Below are 21,071 nucleotides of genomic sequence, written 5' to 3'. Positions count from 1 at the left end.
ACGTCCCTCTTGTATTGAAGCCCCGACATGAGAAATTGTTCAGAAAAAAATTAAATAAGTCTATATTTTAAGCTTGTTTTGTAGCGGAAGCTCCCAGTGTCTCGGTTCACTGCTCTTCCTGTGTCAGTGCAAATCTCGCGTGATTTGCACTGACCGGCGGAACAATTTCTCATGTCGGGGCTTCAATACAAGAGGGACATTGCAGACGAGCACTATGGAGGTATTTGGGTGTTTTTTGGACGAAGAAAAGTGAGCCCCATTCACAACCATTACCCCCCAAATAACTCAGAGAAGCCACGGAGGACTCTGAAACTTCTCCCAGCCCTTAGTCCACATGAGGGGGAGTAGATAATGAGTGAAATTTTAATTTTGGGTGGACTACCCCTTTAAGTTTCCTCTCATCAAACCAACATGTCTCCAGCTCCTGACTGAAATTCAGGCTAAATGTTTCTTTCTTCTCTATCGAGCTTCAGACGGAGACACGAGTTCAACAGTTTGCTCGTTTTTCTTCCTCCAGACGTGACTCGGTGTGGGAAATTATTTGGATTAGTTTTTGTATTTCAGTGTCTTCGGTCTCTTCCTGACAGGAAATATCTGAATAATGTCCCGAGACACTCCGTCCTCAGTCCTCCGTCCTCTCTCTCACCCTCAATGTCGGGTGTAAAAACGCACAGTCAATGCAAATACTGTTTTTGTATTTTTGAATATAAGTATTTTTTCTTCTTTTATTTTGAAAAATATATGCATTTGAGTTTTTTTTTTATATGTATTTTTGTACATTGAGTGTTTTTATTTATTTACATATGACACATTCCTTATCCTGTGTTTATTTATTTATCTTCTGTTTAATCTTTATATAAGTTGTTTTTTTGTAAATTGTTTTTTTTTTTTTTTTTTTAATTTCCTGTGAGTTTAAAACAAAAAATAAGAATAAAAGTCAGATTCAGGTTTGAATATTTTCGCATCAGGGTAAAAAGTTCTGACTGATTCTCATTTACTGTGTTTCAGGTTTTGATGTTTTTCCGAATGTAAAACTCTGACAGGAAAAAATATTTTTTCATGGGAATTTTTCAAATTAAACTTTTTGTATATAAACTGATTTGTCTCTGTCTCTCTTCACTCTGGGTTTAATAATGTTTAAGTATCACTTTAATGTTAGAGATGATAAATATGAGCTTATTGTTTCTGTTTATGTCGTCATTGTTTGGATAATTTCTTCTACAGAAAATAAAAATATAACTTGCACTCACCTACAGCGACACCGTGTGGCTGAAACACACGGGAAGGAAAAAAATATATCAAAATCAGGTTGTTTTCATAAAAAACAATGTCTGAAAATTATATGAACATAATTTTTTTTCTTTTTTCAAGTTTAATTTTGAGGTTAGGTTGTTGCAGTGGGTTATGCGAGTAAAACATGATAATATATCACCATCAGTGGAGGCTGGTCCATAGTCAGAGGAGGTTGGTCCTCTATTTTTGAGAGGCAAGAGGAAGATCAACATAATTTTGACAAAGAGTAACTGGTTGAAATAAACCATTACCAAATAATTTATAATATTTTTTTAATCTCTTAGGTAAGAAAATCCACTTAAAACGGTTTAACAGTGACGGCTTTGTTTTTGTATTGATGTTGATACAGACAAGAAAACAGTTTACAACAGACAGTGTGAGAAAGTTTTTCATCAAGCAGTCTCTGAATTTCCCTCTAAAACAACTCTGTGTGGTAACGTTGTGTTATTATCTCATAGCGTGGTGAATGTGCAGCTCACAACTTGTCCACCAGAGCGTTGTGGAGTTGTTGGATTGTGTATTTGATGAGTTTGATGAGGGAAACCAAGAAATCCCATGAGCCTCTGTAGCGTAGCTCTGAGCAGCTCACGGCTCTGCTCCGCCGTTCTAAAACCCACAATTAACAAACCTACTCCTAAAACTATAGGGATTATGGCAATGGGCCAGTTTGCCAAAATGTTGACAGCTGCCCCCCCTAATTCTGCCTTCTTTCTTTTTATTTTTCTGATACCCCGATTTATGTTTTTTGTCGCTGGGCCGCTGTTTATGGGCGGACTAAACCATTTTGCGCCTCCAAGAGGAGGCCCCCAGAATGCCCAATATGTTGGGAGGACTGTGACACAGAGTTAATTCTCTCAGTTGATGTTATTAATATATTTAAAATAAATTATGACACAAATTAATTGGAGGGCCCAATTAATTTGAAATAAAAACATCACACAAAAAAATTATAATTTCAGGATTTTGATGGGCCCTCTTTCCCCCCACTACCACGCCCATGGTCATCAGACAGTAAACGTGGAAATGGCGTCAAAACTGTCCTCACGTGTCTCATTCTTCCTATCTTTGTACTTAAAGTGATAATAGGTACACAGAAGTGTTTATGCAACATCAAGTAAATGTGCAGACAGATTTCAAGCCACTTATCTTTAATTGTATTCAAGTTTTGGGAAAGAGTGCCCGAAGGCAAGAACAATAGAAAAAACAAAAACAAACAACCAAAAAAGGGTTACAACCTGGTTCTCCTTTATAAGGCTCACAGTCAGCTATTGTATACAGTAATTGACCAGTCAAAAGTTTTATTACACCATCTGCCAAAGGTGGCTACTCTGATCAAAGTCAATGGTTTAGAATACATTTTGGTTTATAATACATGCACATATACACATAATACATTTTGGTTTATAAATTGATTCATTAATTCTTTTTTCTATGCTTTCATTTCATTCACAGTACAATGACACATCACACTGCATCATTTTCAATAAAAGACTGCAAAGTTGGAGATGTTTAGGTGAGTTGGGTACCCTAACACATGCTCTATGGTCAGGCCCAAAGATTCAGACATTTTGGAAAAGGGTTCATGAGATTATCACAGAGGTCAGAAGATCGGATTTTGAGTTCTGCCCCAGTCTTTACATATTAGGTAACCCTAAACCCATGGCCCATATTGTAAAACCCTTAACCAACTGGATTCAGACAAGTATCATGATTGGCAAACAGATGATAATGATAAAGTCAAAAGATGCAGAGTGACTGGTGTTTCAAGAATGGCTCACAGAGTTAGGCATAGCTGCCTTTGAAAGGATATCCTATACAGTGGTTCTCAACCTTTTTTCAATGACGTACCCCCTGCAAAATATTTTTTCAGCCAAGTACCCCCTAACCAGTGCAAAGCATTTTTGGTTATAAGATATAAACCCAGCACTGTGCCATCAGTGTCTTATAACTTTATAACTGTGCAAAACATTGTTCAGTGGCCTCTCTTGAACTATTTGTAAATAAAAAGATATAGAAATACAGACTTGTTAAAATAATGAACTTAAATATATAAAGATGTGTATAATATATAAGAATAATAGCTACACTTAAAATGCCCTCTCTTGGGATTATAATAAATTTCCATTCTCAAAATGAATTCATGAAATTAAAGCAGATATCAGTGGCACGGCCGTTTCGGCTAATGCTGTGTTCAAGGCAGGCTTTTGAAACCGTAAGTTACAGCTTCAAGTCACAACTACAACTTGGTAGCGTTCCAGGTAACCCGTAGCTCGTGTTTTTACCGTCCTGTTGTCTGTGAAAGTTCCCTATAACGGCCACTCGTAACTTCCGACCCGTGAACTCGTACCAGATCGAACTGGTATGACTTCACAGGAAGGAAAAACACAAAGTACGAGTTTCTTTGAACGCACCATGAGTTAGCAGCCCCCGCCCTTGTCAGGCATCAATTGGTCCTCGTGCTACGTCACCACATTCACGCGCATCCCTTGGCTGCACACACAGCCCTTCATGCCGTTCTCTCCCCTCATTGGATAACACTTGTATCCCACAAGGAAAATTTTCTCCTCGGGTTACAGCAGAGCAGAGTGACGGAGAGACTCGTGTTTAGGCTGAAATACTTCATGTAAGTGATTGCTGACGGAAAATAGGACTATTTAGGACTTATATTAACAAAAACATTCCACTGATATCTGCTTTAAGTATAGATAAACATCACTTCACCAAAAAAAAGCGTAGCTTTTACAAGCCAGTCTGTGTCCTGGAACACGCTGGTCAATCAGAAAGGTGTGTCACCTACTTCAGATCAGAACAGGTGGAGAGCTGGCGCACAACAAACACACAACAGTGCGTGTTTACAGACGTGTCACGTGGCAAAACGTAATTTAACAATGACCTGAATTCATTAAGTTTCTTAAAACACTCGCAAGGCTCACCGAAATAACAGTTTTGTGTTGAGATACCGCTGGAGATGAACGGTTGCCTGCCAACTTCTCACAGAAAACAGAAAGAAAAAGAAAAGCGCGGTTAGCTGGGCTAACCGTTAGCTGTTAGCTGTAGCAGTGTCTTAAATAACTCAATAAACGGCCCATGAAAAAAATATTTTTTCCAGCGGATATCCTATTTACAACATAATTGAGCTGGCTGGAGTGGTTTCATGTCGTGTCCGACAACGGGAGGGTTTTGACAGCTGTTGTCCTGATTGGTTGGTTTGCTGCATAGACTGTAAAAAATATGGACGTAGCACCTGTGACGTCACCCATTGGTTTTGGGGAGTCGTTTTTGTGATTCAAATATGGCGGCCTGAACAGCGCCATGTTGGATTGGCCGGCCGAGACCCCGCCCACTGGCCTCGAAGCAGCTGTCCACGGAGCTGCTCGGACCTGTCACTCAACGTTTCCGCGCCCTAATTGGCCAGAGTTTTAACCTAATAACAGTAAAACGGTAGAGTTAAAAAAAATTCACAGGTATTCATGTACCTGTTTTGGACTTCTTATGTACTTATTTTATTTATTGTTTTTACTTTTATGTTTATTGTCATCTTAATTTTGCCTTACCGGTATTTATTTATTTTTTTACTGGTTTTTAGTTTGGTCTTGTAAAAAAATTTAAAAACTCAATAAAAGTTGAATCATCACTGCAAAACCCGGAGTCTACAACGTTTGACCGGTAGTGTACTGCTTTGAGGGCTACATTGTACATGCACCCGATTGTATACAACAACCGCGGATGCAAATGGTTTTAGAAATGTTTTCTTAAAAAGACTTAAAGCAGAAGTAAGCGATCCGGTCATTTTGGCTAATGCTGCGTTCCAGGCAGGCTTTTGAAACCGTAAATTACAGCTTCAAGTCACAACTTAGGACTTTGTAGCGTTCCAGGCAACCCACTCGTGTTTTTCCGACCTGTTTTACCTGTGAAAGTCACTATAACGGCCACTCGTAACTTCCGACCCGTCGGAAAAACACGAGTTACGGGTTGCCTTGAACGCACCATAATGTCTTGTCAGCCGATGGAGTTAGCAGCCCCCGCCCTCGTCATGGATCTATTGGTCCTCGTCCCTACGTCACCACATTCACGGCGTTCCTTGGCTGCACACACAGCCCTGCATGCCGTTCTCTCTCCTCATTGGATAAAACTGTAGGATACGAGAAATGTTTTCTCCTGGGCTCAGAGCAGAGCAGAGTGACTGACAGACCCGTGTTTCAGACCAAACACTCTATGTAAGTGATTGCTGTCGGAAGATATAACTATTTAAGACTTATATTAACACAAATATATCACTTACTTCTGCTTTAAATACTCTCTTAATTTATGCAAAAATACTATATAAAAATTGAAGAACAGAACAGCTGTAACGTTCTTGTGTTGTTTACTCTGTCAGTAAGTCCTGCTGAGGCGACGGGTTGAGGCTTGACTGTTGAGTTTTTCATTGTACTCCTTCAGTTGTGTGTTGAGGCCATTTGCTTCAGGTCGGTCCTGTGGCTTCAATTTCAGCATGGGTCTTATGATGAGGAACTGAAATACAAGAATATTAATAGTAAAAAAATAAACAACAGCTACTAAGCAATCAATTCAAACTGTAGCATTACTCTTTTTTTCACTGTATCTGCCACATGGGTAAATTGGGAGCCATAAAAGGTTTTACATTATTATTATTTACTGATGATATTTTGGGAGATGTACAGGGTTCCTACAGCTTAAGCCAACTTAAATTTAAGACTTTTTAAGACATTTTAATGCCACTTGAAATGAAATGTAAGACCGATTCACAATAAACACAAATGCAAAAACAAAACAAAAATGTCACCACATCTATGACATAGGGTTAGTGACAATTTTACCCACTTTCCTATGTGGTCCAAGGTAAAGTGACTGCTACATGAATGATTGGGGGAAAAAACTGATTTGGGAGCTGGTGACAGTGAGAAATTTAGCGGTGACGGCCGCCACTAACTTCACTATGTCAGAATGTTAGCAATTATTTTGAGATTTGAGACTAATTACAACCATAAAATCCCACTTACCATGTGTTAACATTTTTAAGACGTTTGAAAAATTGATTTAAGACATTTTAATGCCAATTAAGGCCTCGTTTTTAGATTAATGAATTCAATGCCTTTTAAGACTTTTTAAGGATCCGTAAGAACCCTGGTGTAGCTGACATGCACTCTGTGTAGACATGCCACAAAGCAACTGGAGTGAATCCCCAGTACACACACTCATTTCCTGTGTAACATATTAGTTAGGAGCACATCTTAATATTAATGGGTTCCATTATGAATATATTGATAAAATGTTGACACACCTCTTCATGAAATTTGCTTTTAAAGTTCCTGGGAAGATTCTGTTGTCTGGCATTTTTCCAAACCTGGAAGTGACAAAAACAAGACTTCACACACCTGATAGCTTGGAAATTATTTTTTAAAACACCACAGGCACTTATTGATATGACACACAACTTTGTATTGTAAACAACTCACCTTTTCCCTTTCCTGACGAGCGTAGATTTTCCAAAGAAGTTCAAAGTAGATCAGGCCCAAAGGAAAAATGTCAACTTTTCGGTCATAAGTCGTCTCCCCCTTCTGTGATAAAACCAGAACACAGGATGTTAAAGGAATAGTTCACCCAAAATTCAAATTTTCACTCATTATCTACTCACCCTCATGTGGACTAAGGGCTGGGAGAAGTTTCAGAGTCCTCTGTGGCTTCTCTGAGTTACGGGGGGCTCGGTGCAGCAGTATTTGTCCATATAATGGTTGTGAATGGAGCTCACTTTTTTTCGTCCAAAAGACACAGCAAAAAACATCCAAATACCTCCATGCTGCTCGTCTGTAATGTCCCTCTGTATTGAAGCCCCTACATGAGAAATTGTTCCGAAAAAAATTAAATAAGTCTATATTTTAAGCTTGTTTGTAGCGGAAGCTCCCAGTGTCTCAGTTCACTGCTCTGCCTGTGTCAGTGCAAATCACCGGCAGAACAATTTCTCATGTCGGGGCTTCAATACAAGAGGGACATTACAGACGAGCACTATGGAGGTATTTGGATGTTTTTTGGTGTGTCTTTTTGGACGAAGAAAAGTGAGCTCTGTTCACAACCATTATATGGACAAATACTGCTGCGCGGAGCCCCTGTAACTCAGAGAAGGCACGGAGGACTCTGAAACTTCTCCCAGCCTTTAGTCCACATGAGTGAAATTTGAATTTTGGGTGACCTATCACTTAAACGAAAGGAAAAAGGCAGATCATTTTTATATTCATGTATTTTTTTCCCCTTTTATCATTTATTAAACACAAGAACTCAACTGTTCAGTCAGACAACTCTGACAACTCTGAAATGAGTATAAGCATTGCAAGCTGAAGCACAGCATAGTTAGCATATCCTCGAGCATGGCTGCAGCAGGTTTGGCATCAGCCCCCCCCCCCCCATCATAGAGACAGAGCCCACAGGTGGATGCTGGGGAGGAGGTGGGTTTACAAACCTCATGGGCGGCAGCGGCAGCAGCAGCAGCGAGATACATGCAGAAGCAGCAGCAAGGCAGCAGAGCAGGAAATAGCAGCAGCAGCAGCAGCATGGGCCAGTCAGGGATGAGCAGGTAAACTGGAGGGGTTTAAATAGCCCGCCCTATTGGAGGAGGAGGGCATGTGACTGATCAGCTGATCAGCTTTTGTTGTCTGCCTGAACTAGCTCCACAGGCTTTGCATCATTCACTGCATAAAAAAAGCAAATTGTTGTTAGGGCCACGGGCCATCGCACCGGGCACTGGTCCCAACAGCTATGAAATAGCTATGAAATAACAGTAGTGCCAAGCCTGGGCACTACTGTTATTGTGTGGATTTTTTCCTAGTTTTTATTTTTCATCTTCTGGATGCTTTTCGATTCGCTACTACAAATTGTATATCAAAACGTGAGGTTTGATCGGGATGAGAGACTTACAGAATTGACAGAATCAGCCTCTGAGTGCGGCCACGTCTGTCTCTGCTCCTCATTGACTCCAATACAAATATTTTCTGAGAGAAGCAGAACGGACCGATGTTAGGAGTTACCGTTTGGTCACCGTAAGCCTTTTGCGAGACCGGTGCAGAGGCAGAAAATGGCTCTTTTTCTCCACGTTTCTGTCTGTCTCAGCCTGCGGGGGCCCCTATCGCCGTGGTAACCTCTTTGATCCTCAGGCCAGAGCTCGTTAACTTCATAAACAATCCACCTGGCGCTCGTTTAAATGTTTATAAACAGAGACACAGCTAAATCAGACTGACACAGGTAACTTTGTCCACCACACACACACACGCACGCACGTCTGTCTGATGTCTTGACCTTAAGATCGTGGGTTTCATTCCCATGTTGACAGAGATGGCAAAACCGGCAGTAGCCCCGCGGGCCTTTCAACATTTCCCCAGAGGAAATGTTCTAGTTTTTGAGCTGCATCGTTGCATAAAATCTGTTAAAATCTCTCTCTTTATCTTTTATACAGTTCCTATTGATAGCTTTCATGTGACGTCACGGCCCGTATGGAACGCCCCCCTGGCGGTCAAAACAATCCACTTCCCCGCTGTCCGCTGGTTAGGACAAGGCAGAAAAACACACACTGCTCCCTGCTGCTTCAAAAATACCGGTGTTATGGCCCAACTGGTGTCTGATTTAACTGGTTACCGTACCGAACAACAGCTGTGCTGCACTTCCGTCCGCAGATTTGTCACAAATTCACAAATCAAGCCGCAGTTCACATGTTACTGCAGCGAATATGCTTCTGTGAGTGAACCTGTTCAGGCAATCTACAGTCAGTCAGCGCCACACTACTCTCACTCTGCACAACACTGCACAGTATGACAAAGCCTGTCATGTTAAAGTTACCAACTAATGGAAAACACTCTGAAAATACAATAACAACATCGTCCTCGCCGCGCCGCGGTCGGTCCCGACCCCCGTTACCGTGTCGCTGCCGCCGCGGGCGGTGCTGTTGCCGTGTCCGGTGGCGGGCGGTCCCGCCGGGTTACCGCCGCCGCCACCGCCGCCGGTCCCGCTGCTATCGGACCGCCGTCATCGTTGCCGTCGGTAGCGGTGCGTAGCAAAGCTCCGGGGGGTAAAGGGGGGGCAGCTGGTCACCGTGCAGCCCAGCTAAGGGCTCTGGTTTGTGGGTGAGAGGAGCAGGGAGCCTGGGCTCAGTGGGCTGGAGCTCAGACTGTGGAGCTCAGCGGAGCTGCGGTACCAGGACGGTGTTCCCACACAGGAAAGTTACAGGTACATTTCTACCACTTCAACGAGTTCAGAAACATTATTTTAAGATCAAAAAACTACAAAATGGGGCTTTTAATCAGACACCAGTTGAGCCATAACACCGGAAATATTGTTTGCAAGCGGTGGAGGATGATGGATTCTCCACCAGGTAAATGTAAACATCGCCCAACTCGAGCTTCGGCAGGGAACTGGTCATTTTAAACAGCTGGTATACAGCAGCTGGTGTTGAATATGGGTCACAAGTGCCCAAAACTTCAAAGCTGTTTTTATATCTTTCTTTCTCGGCTGCTGGCAGATGATTTAAGTCATTACTCGGTTGTTTGTCCATAGAAAGTCCATTGCGGGGCCATTTTGGAATGTTGCTTTTGACCGCCAGGTCCCTGGGAAGTGACGTCACTGAAAGCTATCAATAGAGTCCTATAAAGTCATCATACCCCGCCAAAAAACTGACCTTTTGTCTTGTCTCTTTTGAAAAACTACCAGCGGGCTTCCTTCTCCGCTGAATCACGTGATGTAAAGGCGCTTTGTCATAGGTTGAGGGAGACGGCAGCGACAGTGCGGTGTGTGGGGACACTTGAGAAACTCGTAGAGGAAAATAGGAGCGTTTGTTTGTGATGCAGCTCGTGAAATAGAATGAATATAATGAAATAGAATCGTTGCCATTTAGGATTGAGATCGCATGTAGGTGTGAATCAAGATGAAATTTTTTTCGTTTTATTTTTTTATTTATCGTGCCGCCCTACCTGATATTCTAGTTTTTCAATTTTTTTTAATCAATTTTCAGAACTATCATAAACTTTTTTCATTAGTTTGATGTTGTCATAGATTACTTTTGATGGGTTTTTATTTCAGGCTGTAAGACAAATATTCTAGCTATTTCAAGGGGGTATAAGGACTTTCTGTATACCAGTATTTAATGATACTCAGAAACTTGATGTCCATGAATATCTCACCTGTTCAGGTGCCATGTAAGATGGGGTTCCTTTGCACACGGTTCTCTTAATCAGGTTCCCAGCATCGTTGTCGTTCTCATCAGTGACCAGACCAAAGTCTCCAATCTTCACCTCTCCACCTTGTCCAAACAGGATGTTGGCAGGCTAACCAGAGGAAAGACATGCAACAATCGATGATGGGCTTCATGACGGATGGGGTTTAGTATAGTAAATGATTTCATCCACTTCGTCTCACCTTCAGGTCTCTGTGGATGAACTTCTTGGAGTGGATGTACTCAACTCCTGTGACTAATTGCAGAATGACGACCAGGCTTTCCTGTCTCCTCTTGGAGTTTGTCTGCGGTTTTGTCTCTGCATTTTTCTCATCTATCCACACTCTAAGAGTTTTAGTGTCACACAGCTCCATCTGAATATAGAGGAACTTTGTAAATGAATCACCGGATGATCTAGAAACGTGAGAAAAGACAAATTCACGAATAAGTGAATTAATCCACCTCTACTGAGTCAGTGTTTTAAAGAGCAACTTAACACCTGTTGTTACGGACTAGCGGGTCTAGGGAGATTTATGTAAACATAACCGGTGCTAATCCTAACCTGGAGGGTGTGAGTAGGAAGAGAACAGGGGAAGAACGGAGATGGACTGGTTTCACCTAGAGAACAGTGTGAAGGTGGGTCGGCCTACCGGAGTTAGCTGCCGCCAGCTCAGACCGGTGCTCTCTCCGCCTTCGGTTTTCAGTTCAGAGTTTTTAAAAGAATGATGGTGGAATCAGGCTGGTTCCCCAAGGTGCGTCGTGTCTTCAGTGTTCACTCCCGCGTGGCAGCCTCAGACTACCAGTCAGCCCGCAGGTGAAATCTATTTCCCGTGATTTCAGGGGCGGGAGGCTCACGCCTCTCCAAGCGAGGTCATCTCCACCTCAGCACCGCTTAACCACACCTCTACATCTCTCATGAAAAACCAGTCCATTAAAGTGAAAACAGAGGGAAGAGAAAAGAAAGAAAGGAGAAGCTACAATCACCCTCTGACACAACGATCAGTGATGCTGGACTCAACTATAGAAGGCAGCAATACACTTCTTTCAAGGCTGCTGTTAATGCTGGAGTAGGCAGTCACTTTTGGCATTAAACTTATTGTTACTTAAAGGGATAGTTCACCCAAAATTCAAATTTCACTCATTATCTACTCACCCTCATGTCGACTAAGAGCTGTGAGGAGTTTCAGAGTCCTCCGTGCCTTCTCTGAGTTACGGGGGGGTCCGCGCAGCAGTATTTGTCCATATAATGGTTGTCAATGGATACCAACTTTCTTCATCCAAAAAGACACACCAAAAAACATCCAAATACCCCCATAGTGCTCGTCTGTAATGTCCCTTTTGTATTGAAGCCCCAACATGAGAAGTTGTTCCGCCGGATTTGCACTGACACAGGAAGAGCAGTGAACTGAGACACTGGGAGCTTCCGCTACAAACAAGCTTAAAATATAGACTTATTTAATTTTTTTCGGAACAATTTCTCATGTCGGGGCTTCAATACAAGAGGGACATTACAGACGAGCACTATGGAGGTATTTGGATGTTTTTTGGTGTGTCTTTTTGGATGAAGAAAAGTGGTATCCATTCACAACCATTATATGGACAAATACTGCTGCGCGGAGCCCCGCTGTAACTCAGAGAAGCCACGGAGGACTCTGAAACTTCTCCCATTCCTTAGTCCACATGAGGGTGAGTAGATAATGAGAAATTTGAATTTTGGGTGAATTATCCCTTTAAGTGGGCTGCGTCTCCTCTAAGCTCTTAAAGGGATAGTTCGGGTCTTTTGATATGAATCTATATGGCATCCCCATCACCAGTTACGTGCTGTGACAGTGACTTTCCCCGGACTGCGTCCCGTGAGTGGAGTTCCGGCCTGGTTTCGGTGCTGATGAATGTAGTCCGGCTAGTTGGCTGGGGTCACGAAAATAAAGCGTTTTGCCTCTCAAAACAATATGCGTTCAAAAGAGTGATACATTTGCATCACAAAACCGTTGTCCACGAAAAAGTCTGACCTCGCAATCGCTTGGCGCTATTTTCTCTCCCTCCGTATCACTGCGCGCTGCCGCCTGTAGACGGCTGTGCGCGTTTCCATCAGCTGTTTCACTGAGTTTACTGCTCGGATAGTTCACATAAACATATCTGATTATGACAGAAGATCAGACCTACAAACATACACAGACAGACAGCGTGCATCACCTGCACCGGACGGTGCTGCTGAAAAAATAAGAAAAAAAGAAAAGAACGGTAGGCTACTCTGCAGCCAGCTGACGTGCAGCTCACCTGCCTTCAGCCTGGTGTTTGGCTGCACTTTGTTTAAAAGAGTTCAACATGTGAAGATCTAACTACTATCTGACCACCGGTCAGCTGAGCCAGAGCACAGTGGACGCAGCTGGTGTGGAGGCTCGCTATTTTATAACGGCAAGAAAAAATAATCGTCCTGATAGTGTGTGTACATTTGTCGGGCTGATCTTCCATCACGGACTGCGCTGCATTACTGATCATCACCCGGTCACCCTGTCTGTCACAGCTACAGCTGTGGGTCCAACTTCAGCTTGTCACTTCCCTGTCCCTCCTCTCTCTGTCTGCTCGTTCTAACTCCATCTGATGAGGTTCAGCATCACATCAGGTTCATAAAGCTCTCCCTTTAGCTCTGTGCTAAAACAAGGGATGGCTTCATCACTTGTATCATAATCAGATATGTTTATGTGAACTATCCGAGCAGTAAACTCAGTGAAACAGCTGATGGAAACGCGCACAGCCGTCTACAGGCGGCAGCGCGCAGTGATACGGAGGGAGAGAAAATAGCGCCAAGCGATTGCGAGGTCAGACTTTTTCGTGGACAACGGTTTTGTGATGCAAATGTATCACTCTTTTGAACGCATATTGTTTTGAGAGGCAAAACGCTTTATTTTCGTGACCCCAGCCAACTAGCCGGACTACATTTGTCAGCACCGAAACCAGGCCGGAACTCCACTCACGGGACGCAGTCCGGGGAAAGTCACTGTCACAGCACGTAACTGGTGATGGGGATGCCATATAGATTCATATGAAAAGACCCGAACTATCCCTTTAAACAACACATCTGCTGGAAAGGCAAACAAGATTTAGCATCAAAGCAGGTGCAGAGTGGTCATGTTGCATGTTGCTAATAGCTGAGTCCTGAATCAACCGAATGCTCATGGTTGCAGGTCCGTGTTAGATGAGACTTACTCTGTTGAGCCCCAACTGTCGTCTGAATTGTCTGTTTGGTATCCTGAGTCTTCCATCCAGCATGAGAACAACCGGACAATGTTGGGGTGATGGAGGTCAGACAGCACCTTCACCTCTCTCAAAGATCTGTTGTTCCTAAGGAGTAAGGAGAACATTTGATAAAACCTTTGTCCTGTGTTGCATCTGATACCCCTTTCCCACTGGCCAAAAAACCCGTTTAAACCCGCTAACAATCGGCTTTTGGTGGCAGTGGGAAAGGCGCACCGAGCCGCGTCGACGCGGGTCAAACGACTCGGCAAGCGACGCGGGTTAAAATCGCCTTTAATCGGCTCGGCTCCGAACGGCTTGCAGTGGGAACGCCAGACCCGCGTCAACCCGCTAATTTACGTGATGACACTGAACGTTACGTGACGCTACGTCATCGCGCCGGTCGCGTCTCATATCACGTACCAAAACAAAGCTCTGCTCCGCTCTGCTCTCATCCGAGACTGGGATCAAAAGATCAGAGAACACTGACCAAAAACGATAGAAAAAAAGAAAAGAAAAGAAGCGACAGTCTGTTTAACTGACGTGTTGTGCCGCGGAAGTCCGTCATCCGGCCGCAGCAGACTCTCTGTCCTCCGCGGTCCTGGTGCTCCAGGTCAGCCAGCCAGAGAGTCTGCCTCGGCGGACGGACACTCCGCGGCGGGCGGCTGTGGCATGACTGTGTGTGTCTCTTGCACCGCGGATGAGAGCGGGGCGACTGGTTTATGCTCTGTCTGATCCCTCAGCGGGGGGGGGGGGTCAGACTCGGCTCATTTTGGTCAATGGGAAAGGGGCCAAATGCCGATTGTTAGCGGGTCGACCCGCGTTTAAAAAACCCGCGTCGACCCGCTAATTTTAGTGGGAAAACGGCTTGAGATTGTAATACATATAGAAAACTATTTAAAAAACTAAACATTGTATACTTTACATACTCTTTACAGGGGACAATCTTCACAGCAAAGTCCTTGTTCAGCAGTTTCTGTGTTGCCTTGTAGACACAACCAAAGGCTCCTTTGCCGAGGCGCTCTTTGCAGTCAAATGAAGTTGTAAATGTGTTACTGTGGAAGGAAAAGATGAGAAGATCAACACATCGTACAGACTGACTGAACACCATAGTAAATATACTGTAGTAGCACACTTATACGGTACACTTACGGTACCCATAGAAGCACCTCCCAGACTTGGGACACACTTGGACAGCTTCTCTCCCATCGACCTGTCAGACTTAACTTCTGCAATTACTTCTTCCAAGTCAGCCACATGTTTGCTGGATCCAGTCCCGACAAGACTACTTAAGGATGTCTTCCCCTTAATTAACATTTCTTTTCTGAACCAAATCAATCTTTCCTTAGCCACAGGCTACGTGCCACAGGCCTTCAAGGTGGCTGTCATTAACCCTTTACTTAAAAAACCTTCTCTTGACCCAGATGTCCTTGCCAACTATCGGCCTATATCCAACCTTCCTTACATCTCTAAGATCCTTGAGAAGGTTGTCCTGGAGCAGCTACATGAACATCTGCACAGCAACGTGCTCTTTGAAGCTTTCCAATCTGGATTCAGAGAACACCATAGCACTGAAACAGCACTTGTCAAAGTCTCTAATGATCTTCTTATAGCTTCAGACAGAGGTCTCGTCTCGTGACAGGGCTTTTAGTTAGGGCTGGTTCAGGTAGCTCTGAACCATTTTACTGTGCGTTCACACCAAAAGCTTCCAAAGCGTCAAAAACGCCGGAAGTCAATTCATTTTCAATGAGAGCAACACTGAGCGTCCAAAGCGTCAACAGGCGTCGCCGCGCTTCCAAAGCGTCACCAGACCAGAAGTTGAGTCCTGGTTAACTTCAGGGTAATTAGCTATGACGCGGTTAAGCGGCAACCGGCGGCAGCCTGTCAGAATAGAGATGTCCGTTGGCTGCCTTTTTTTCGTTCTTCGGCTCCCCAATGACCAGCGCGATCGAACTTTGACGTCAGTCACCTGACGAGCGGCCAAAGCGGCTGAAAATATTTGCCGTTTTGGGAGCTGTCTTGTCTGACGCCCATGACCCTCGAGCGTTTTTGACGCTTTGGAAGCTTTTGGTGTGAACGCACAGTTATAGCTACGCTGATATAGGCTTAGACTGCTGGGGGACACATCTGGTTACACAGAGCCCTCTCCTCTCCTCTCCTCTCCTCTCCTCTCCTCTCCTCTCCTCTCCTCTCCTCAACCCTCCCCTCCTCTCCTCTCCTCAGTATATTTTTGAACTGTCATTTTCTGCTGTTTGGCCTTGGTGTCTCGCACTTTCTCTGTGTTTCCGCAGATCCACCGGAGCTCCATCTCTCTGCACCAGCCGCCGCCTGCATCGCCCCCCCCTCCCTCCCCTTCCCCTGCTGTTAGACCGGCCTCCCCTCCCTTCCCATGGACCAGTCTGCCACCCAGTCCTCCCATCGAGCTGGCCACCCCCCCCCCCCCCCCCTCACCAGAGACTGCCTTCATCAACTCCTGCTAACATTTCCATTCTGTGATATAAACTGTAACCTGTTTTCTTGTCTGTAACAACATCTATTGCACGTCTGTCCGTCCTGGGTGAGGGATCTGGGTGTTGCTCACCCTGAGGTTTCTCTGATTTTTCCCTGTTAAAAGGGTTTTCCATGGAGTTTTTCCTCAGTGGATGTGAGGGTCTAAGGACAGAGGATGTTGTTACGATGCCATGTAAAGCCCTTTGAGACAAACTGTTTGTAAAAACGGGCTATACAAATAAAATTGCCTTGCCTTGCCTTATACTAAATTTTAATGTTTGAAAGGGATAGTTTGGGGGTTTTTTGCCTTTGGGTGATGTGCACTATAGGCTATTACACTGTAGCAGCAGATCGTCTTAGTAAATCAGAAAGAAACCTAATGCAGTTAGCAGTACGGTAGTTCAATGGTTGAAAAAAAGTAACGTGCCGTTTTCACATAAAAAAAAACAACACAAATAACACAAAATAAAATGCTAAAAATATTTCATATGAAGCAAAGGTTTAAATAGGTATTGTGGCCTTTTTCTTTTAGCTGTTTTTTTCCTGTGGCCAGTACCAGCTCTGCTAGTCAGCAGATAATGTACTGTCTGATGACCACCTCACACAAACCCAAACTACACCTTCAACTTTTCTTACCTGGAGTTTTCTGATGTCACTGACATGTCACTAGGATCAGTGATACGTTCTTCAGGAGTCGACATAGTATCCTTCATCAACAAAACAAAACAGGATTTAGTGTTTATGCTGTTGAACACTAAACAACAGTATAAACATCACATCAGGATTTGGATCCTTTGTGATTGGAAGATAAATTAGACCATTAAAATATGAAAGCAACATTTCAGCAACACATTAATTAAAGTCAAAAATTCAGAAAGTTGCAAATAAAGCCGAACCTTGGGATGGTTTGGTGAATCGTTGAAAACAACCGAGTCACTTGAATGACAGAAAGAGAGACATTAGAAAAAACACAACATATATTTGTCAAACATATGTATCAAAACATACCACTAATCAGTGTCTTACGGTTTAGTTTGTGGTGAGGACTGCTTGGCTTGGGAACCTTCATCACACACAGTTGGACAGAGCGACGCCTGAAACACACACACACACAAAGTCTTCAACTTGTGCATTGTACCATTTTTCATAGCAGTTTTCAAAACAGTTCTTTGGTTTGCATATTATTTCTGATTCCGGATACTACACCAGGGGCCTCATTTATCATTGTGGATACACGCTTTTTTACACGCTCTTTCCCCCATTTTGTGCGTACGCACTTTTCTCCGCCTAATTTGGGATCTATCAAACCAAAACTTGTCGGGAGTAAGTGCAAAAATTTACGACCAGTCCGACCATGGCGTACCGGCATTTACACGCTTTTTGAAGAACAGGAGGAATTGGCGACGCCGCTGCAGAGTCAGAGAACTGCAGTGTGCGAGGGAGAGAGGAGCGCGGACACTGTTTGAAGTAGCAAGTGGTGGTGATGATGACCCCCCCCCACCCCCCCCCCCCACCACCGCACACGTGTTGACGTCGGCACTTTACATGAAAAGCACAGCGACTCAGATTTTTCCCCTGTGCATTTACACTAGTTTGCTCCTAAATACTGGCTTTATAAAACGAATTTCGTTTTCTTTTGATATCATATTGATATTTTTCCCTTGCATGTAGGCTACAACTCTTCCACAACCCGTCTGTCCAGTCTGGAAAATAATTTCTGGGACGTGCGTGTGTTACGTAGCCAGACTGGACACACACAAGCAAGCAGCAAGCACAATAATGTCGGAGCAAATCAAAGCAAATGAGAAAACATGATCGATATTTTTTGTGTGAATAATATTTATTGTATTTAACAAAACTGGGTGCTGCCCAACATCAGGAAAAGTCACAGACTGGTGGACTTCAATGTTTTTTTTGTTTTTTTTTAATATATAGCTATGCACAAATGAAAATCAAAGTCTTCCAGTGAATGGAAGTTGGGGGTTAGTGGAAAGGGGTGCAAAGTAGTACTGACTGGCAGTGGAAACCCTGCTTTAAATTATTATGACATAATCTAAAATAAGAGGCAGAATAAATATGATTCTTCTTCTTTCTGTTCTGTTTCATTTAGATTTGGGAGTTTTTTTTTGTATTTATTGAAGCCTTTCAATGCAAGATGATGTTTCTGACTGATATTGCCGTGTTACCGTGTATCTCGCTTTCAGAGAAATTCCGCTTCTTTCTCCGCTCTCCGTCCGTCTGTTGTCTTCACCGTCTTCCACTGACGTCATTCCACACGTTTCCAGAGTGCACATGGCTACTTAATATGCACGTAACTGATTTGCATTGACCACATATGGTTGCGTGGGGCCGTTTAGGGGGCTGGGTATGAGGCGTGTTCTCATCCACGCTTTTCTCAGGTCCGGTGTGATCTATCAAGGGAAATACCGTGCAGCCGTGTGTACGCGGAGTTTGATAGATCTGAAAAGAGTGTATATTTTTTGGTCGTACGCACATTTTGCCTTTCCGTCGTACTGAAAATTTAAGAGGACTTTTACACGCTCTTTGATAAATGAGGCCCCAGGAGAGACTGGTGTGTATTACAACTCACCTCAGTAGCTTTACTGCCAGATGTGTCATGCAGTGCTGCCTCCTCCTTGGCTTCCCCCTTTGTTTTCCCAGAGGCAGCTGGGTACTCCTCGTCATCCACCACAGAGCTACAGTACACAAGATTGGGCAAACTTCTTTCACTGCATTTTTAATGCAGACTTAACAACTATAAGGAAACAAGGATGCAGAGTGGAGACTTACAGGGTAGCATCATTTGGTCCAAGGCTTGACCCCAGAGGCTTCACAGCCTCCCCGTCACACTGACCATGTCCACTCTCGCAGCTTAACCCCACATTTCCTGGTGAATTTTCTTTCTGAAAGCAAAATTGTAATATACTTGCTTAAGTGACCACTGTTTTTTTCCCCTTGAATAAACTCAAAGATGGTTCAGTTTATGGTATTTTACAAGCTGAAGCATCTTTGAGTTTACACACATTCCCACATTTTTAACAAACAATAATCATACCATTTCTCTCTCGTTCAAACTTTTAGCTGCATTCTCCTCGGCTTTACATCTGGTCTCCCCAACATCAATTGGACGGGGTTGGCCATTGACCATCATTGTCATGAAGGACCTGGAGAAGGATTGATAAAACTTATAGTTATTGTCAAGATGACATTCATACACAGGATGGATATGGGTATCGCAAAAGCGCCCAGAAAACTCATTCACTCAATGTATGTGTGTTGCCCACTTGCTTGTAAATTGATGAAAACGGCCGTGTTTTTGTTTTTAGGTGTCTTGGTCATATCAAATTATACTTATAATTTGTTTATTACAAAATGTAGATTGAAACATTAATGTAGACAACTGTTTTTTTGTTGTTGTTTTTTTACTCGCCTATATGTTAATGTTTATCTGTAAAGGATCCTCAATGATGCTATTAACATGGGTGATCTATAAATGTCCTTAAATTATTGAAAATACCACACTTGCTCATTCACCATCAATGCAGAGTTGTCAGTTCTTGGGCGCTTTTGCAAAACCCATATTCCTCCACCAGGAGGCGCTGCCATTGGACCGTTACTCTCTTTTCCAGTGCTCTAGCTAAAACCAGCTTAGGTTGGTCTAAGCTGGTTTTTTCAGCAGGGGTGGTCGGTCACAGTCTTACAGTGCACCCTTAATTAATATAAACTTCAACCTAAAGCTCTCTGTCTGTCCACCGACTGTCCTGACCTGTCCCTGAACATCACACAGGGACATGGAGCTGCTTGTGTGTGACTAGATATTGAGTTGTAATGTTTACATCAGGCTGAGTTTAACAAATCAGTATAATAGTGTGATTTAAGTAGTTACATAATAGTCTACTTGCCAGCCCATAGGGCCCCATTGTGAACCCGGAAATGTTGAGTACCCCAAAGTTTTATGTTAGAAATATATAGTATGGGTCCCCAGTATTCAGAAACTGCCGGATGCTAACTTATATATATTGGGCAATTAGCAAAACAGACATAATTAGCATAAATTAGCATAATTGCCTATATGGGCAATATTTAAACAAAATTGACTTGGCTGATCTGGGCAATATTGGAGTGGAAACTTTGGGGTACTCAACATTTCCGGGTACTCATTGTTGGCAAGTAGACTATAATAAGATATAGTTCATATCAGAGTTAATATCATATAATATCGCTGCTCATCAATTGACCCCCCCCCCCCCCCCCGGTCGCCAGGGAAAACCCTGACAGCAATGGAGAGAGGTGGAGGAGATGAGCTACAGAATAAAGTCAGGAATAATGAATTAAAAATAAAAACGGGAGTGTGAGTAATTTTGAGTGGGAGCGGGATGGGATTTTGGGATACCATCAGCCATGCCATCTTATTGCATCAGCACCTACCGTAGATCTGGTGGCGACATAAAACTCCTCAGCCGGCGGCTCCACGGTCCTGTGCGTTCTTGTCCCTCGGAGTCAGTCTTCAACTTCGAGCCTGTTCGTCGTACAAACTCCTTCATCTTAGCCAGGAGTGACTTGCTTTCTTTCGCCATTAGATGCACGGACTTTTGGCTGCTTTGCTGCAAGTTTAAAGTTCCCTCTTCTCTCCCTGCTGGCTCCTTAGTACTGAGCGAGCGATTGTGGCGGATCAACTTCTGGGTTATGGAGTTCCACACATTCCTCCCGTGACGCTGCGCTGGACACGTGTGTTTCTCCCGGTTGCAACATTTTTTTTTTCCTACGACCCGCCTTACTCGGCCTCTGATTGGCTTATCACGATGCCCTCTACTCTGCCGGTTGGGTTTAGGCAGAGCGA

At 43.6% G+C, this 21,071-nt stretch overlaps 1 protein-coding gene across 1 annotated transcript; it reads right to left on the bottom strand.

Moving 5' to 3' along the window:
* Nucleotides 1–5,667: 5,667 nt before the first annotated feature.
* LOC146986466 (interferon-induced, double-stranded RNA-activated protein kinase-like) lies at nt 5,668–20,775 on the bottom strand. Its single transcript, XM_085780481.1, has 12 exons — nt 20,660–20,775; nt 19,287–19,395; nt 19,022–19,134; nt 18,822–18,927; nt 16,868–16,938; nt 14,662–14,796; nt 13,715–13,840; nt 10,711–10,921; nt 10,476–10,619; nt 6,771–6,872; nt 6,596–6,658; nt 5,668–5,805 (listed from the first exon to the last, which is right to left on the bottom strand). The coding sequence occupies exons 1-12, from the start codon at nt 20,773–20,775 to the stop codon at nt 5,668–5,670; spliced, it is 1,434 nt and encodes a 477-aa protein (XP_085636607.1).
* Between the last annotated feature and the right edge of the window lie 296 nt (nt 20,776–21,071).

The sequence above is a fragment of the Trachurus japonicus genome, chromosome 6 (assembly GCF_045865225.1).
Source record: "Trachurus japonicus isolate A0001 chromosome 6, Traja_1.0".
Lineage (NCBI taxonomy): Eukaryota > Metazoa > Chordata > Actinopteri > Carangiformes > Carangidae > Trachurus > Trachurus japonicus.
Note: the sequence above shows the minus strand (reverse complement) of the source record. Positions and strands in the feature narration are given on the sequence as shown.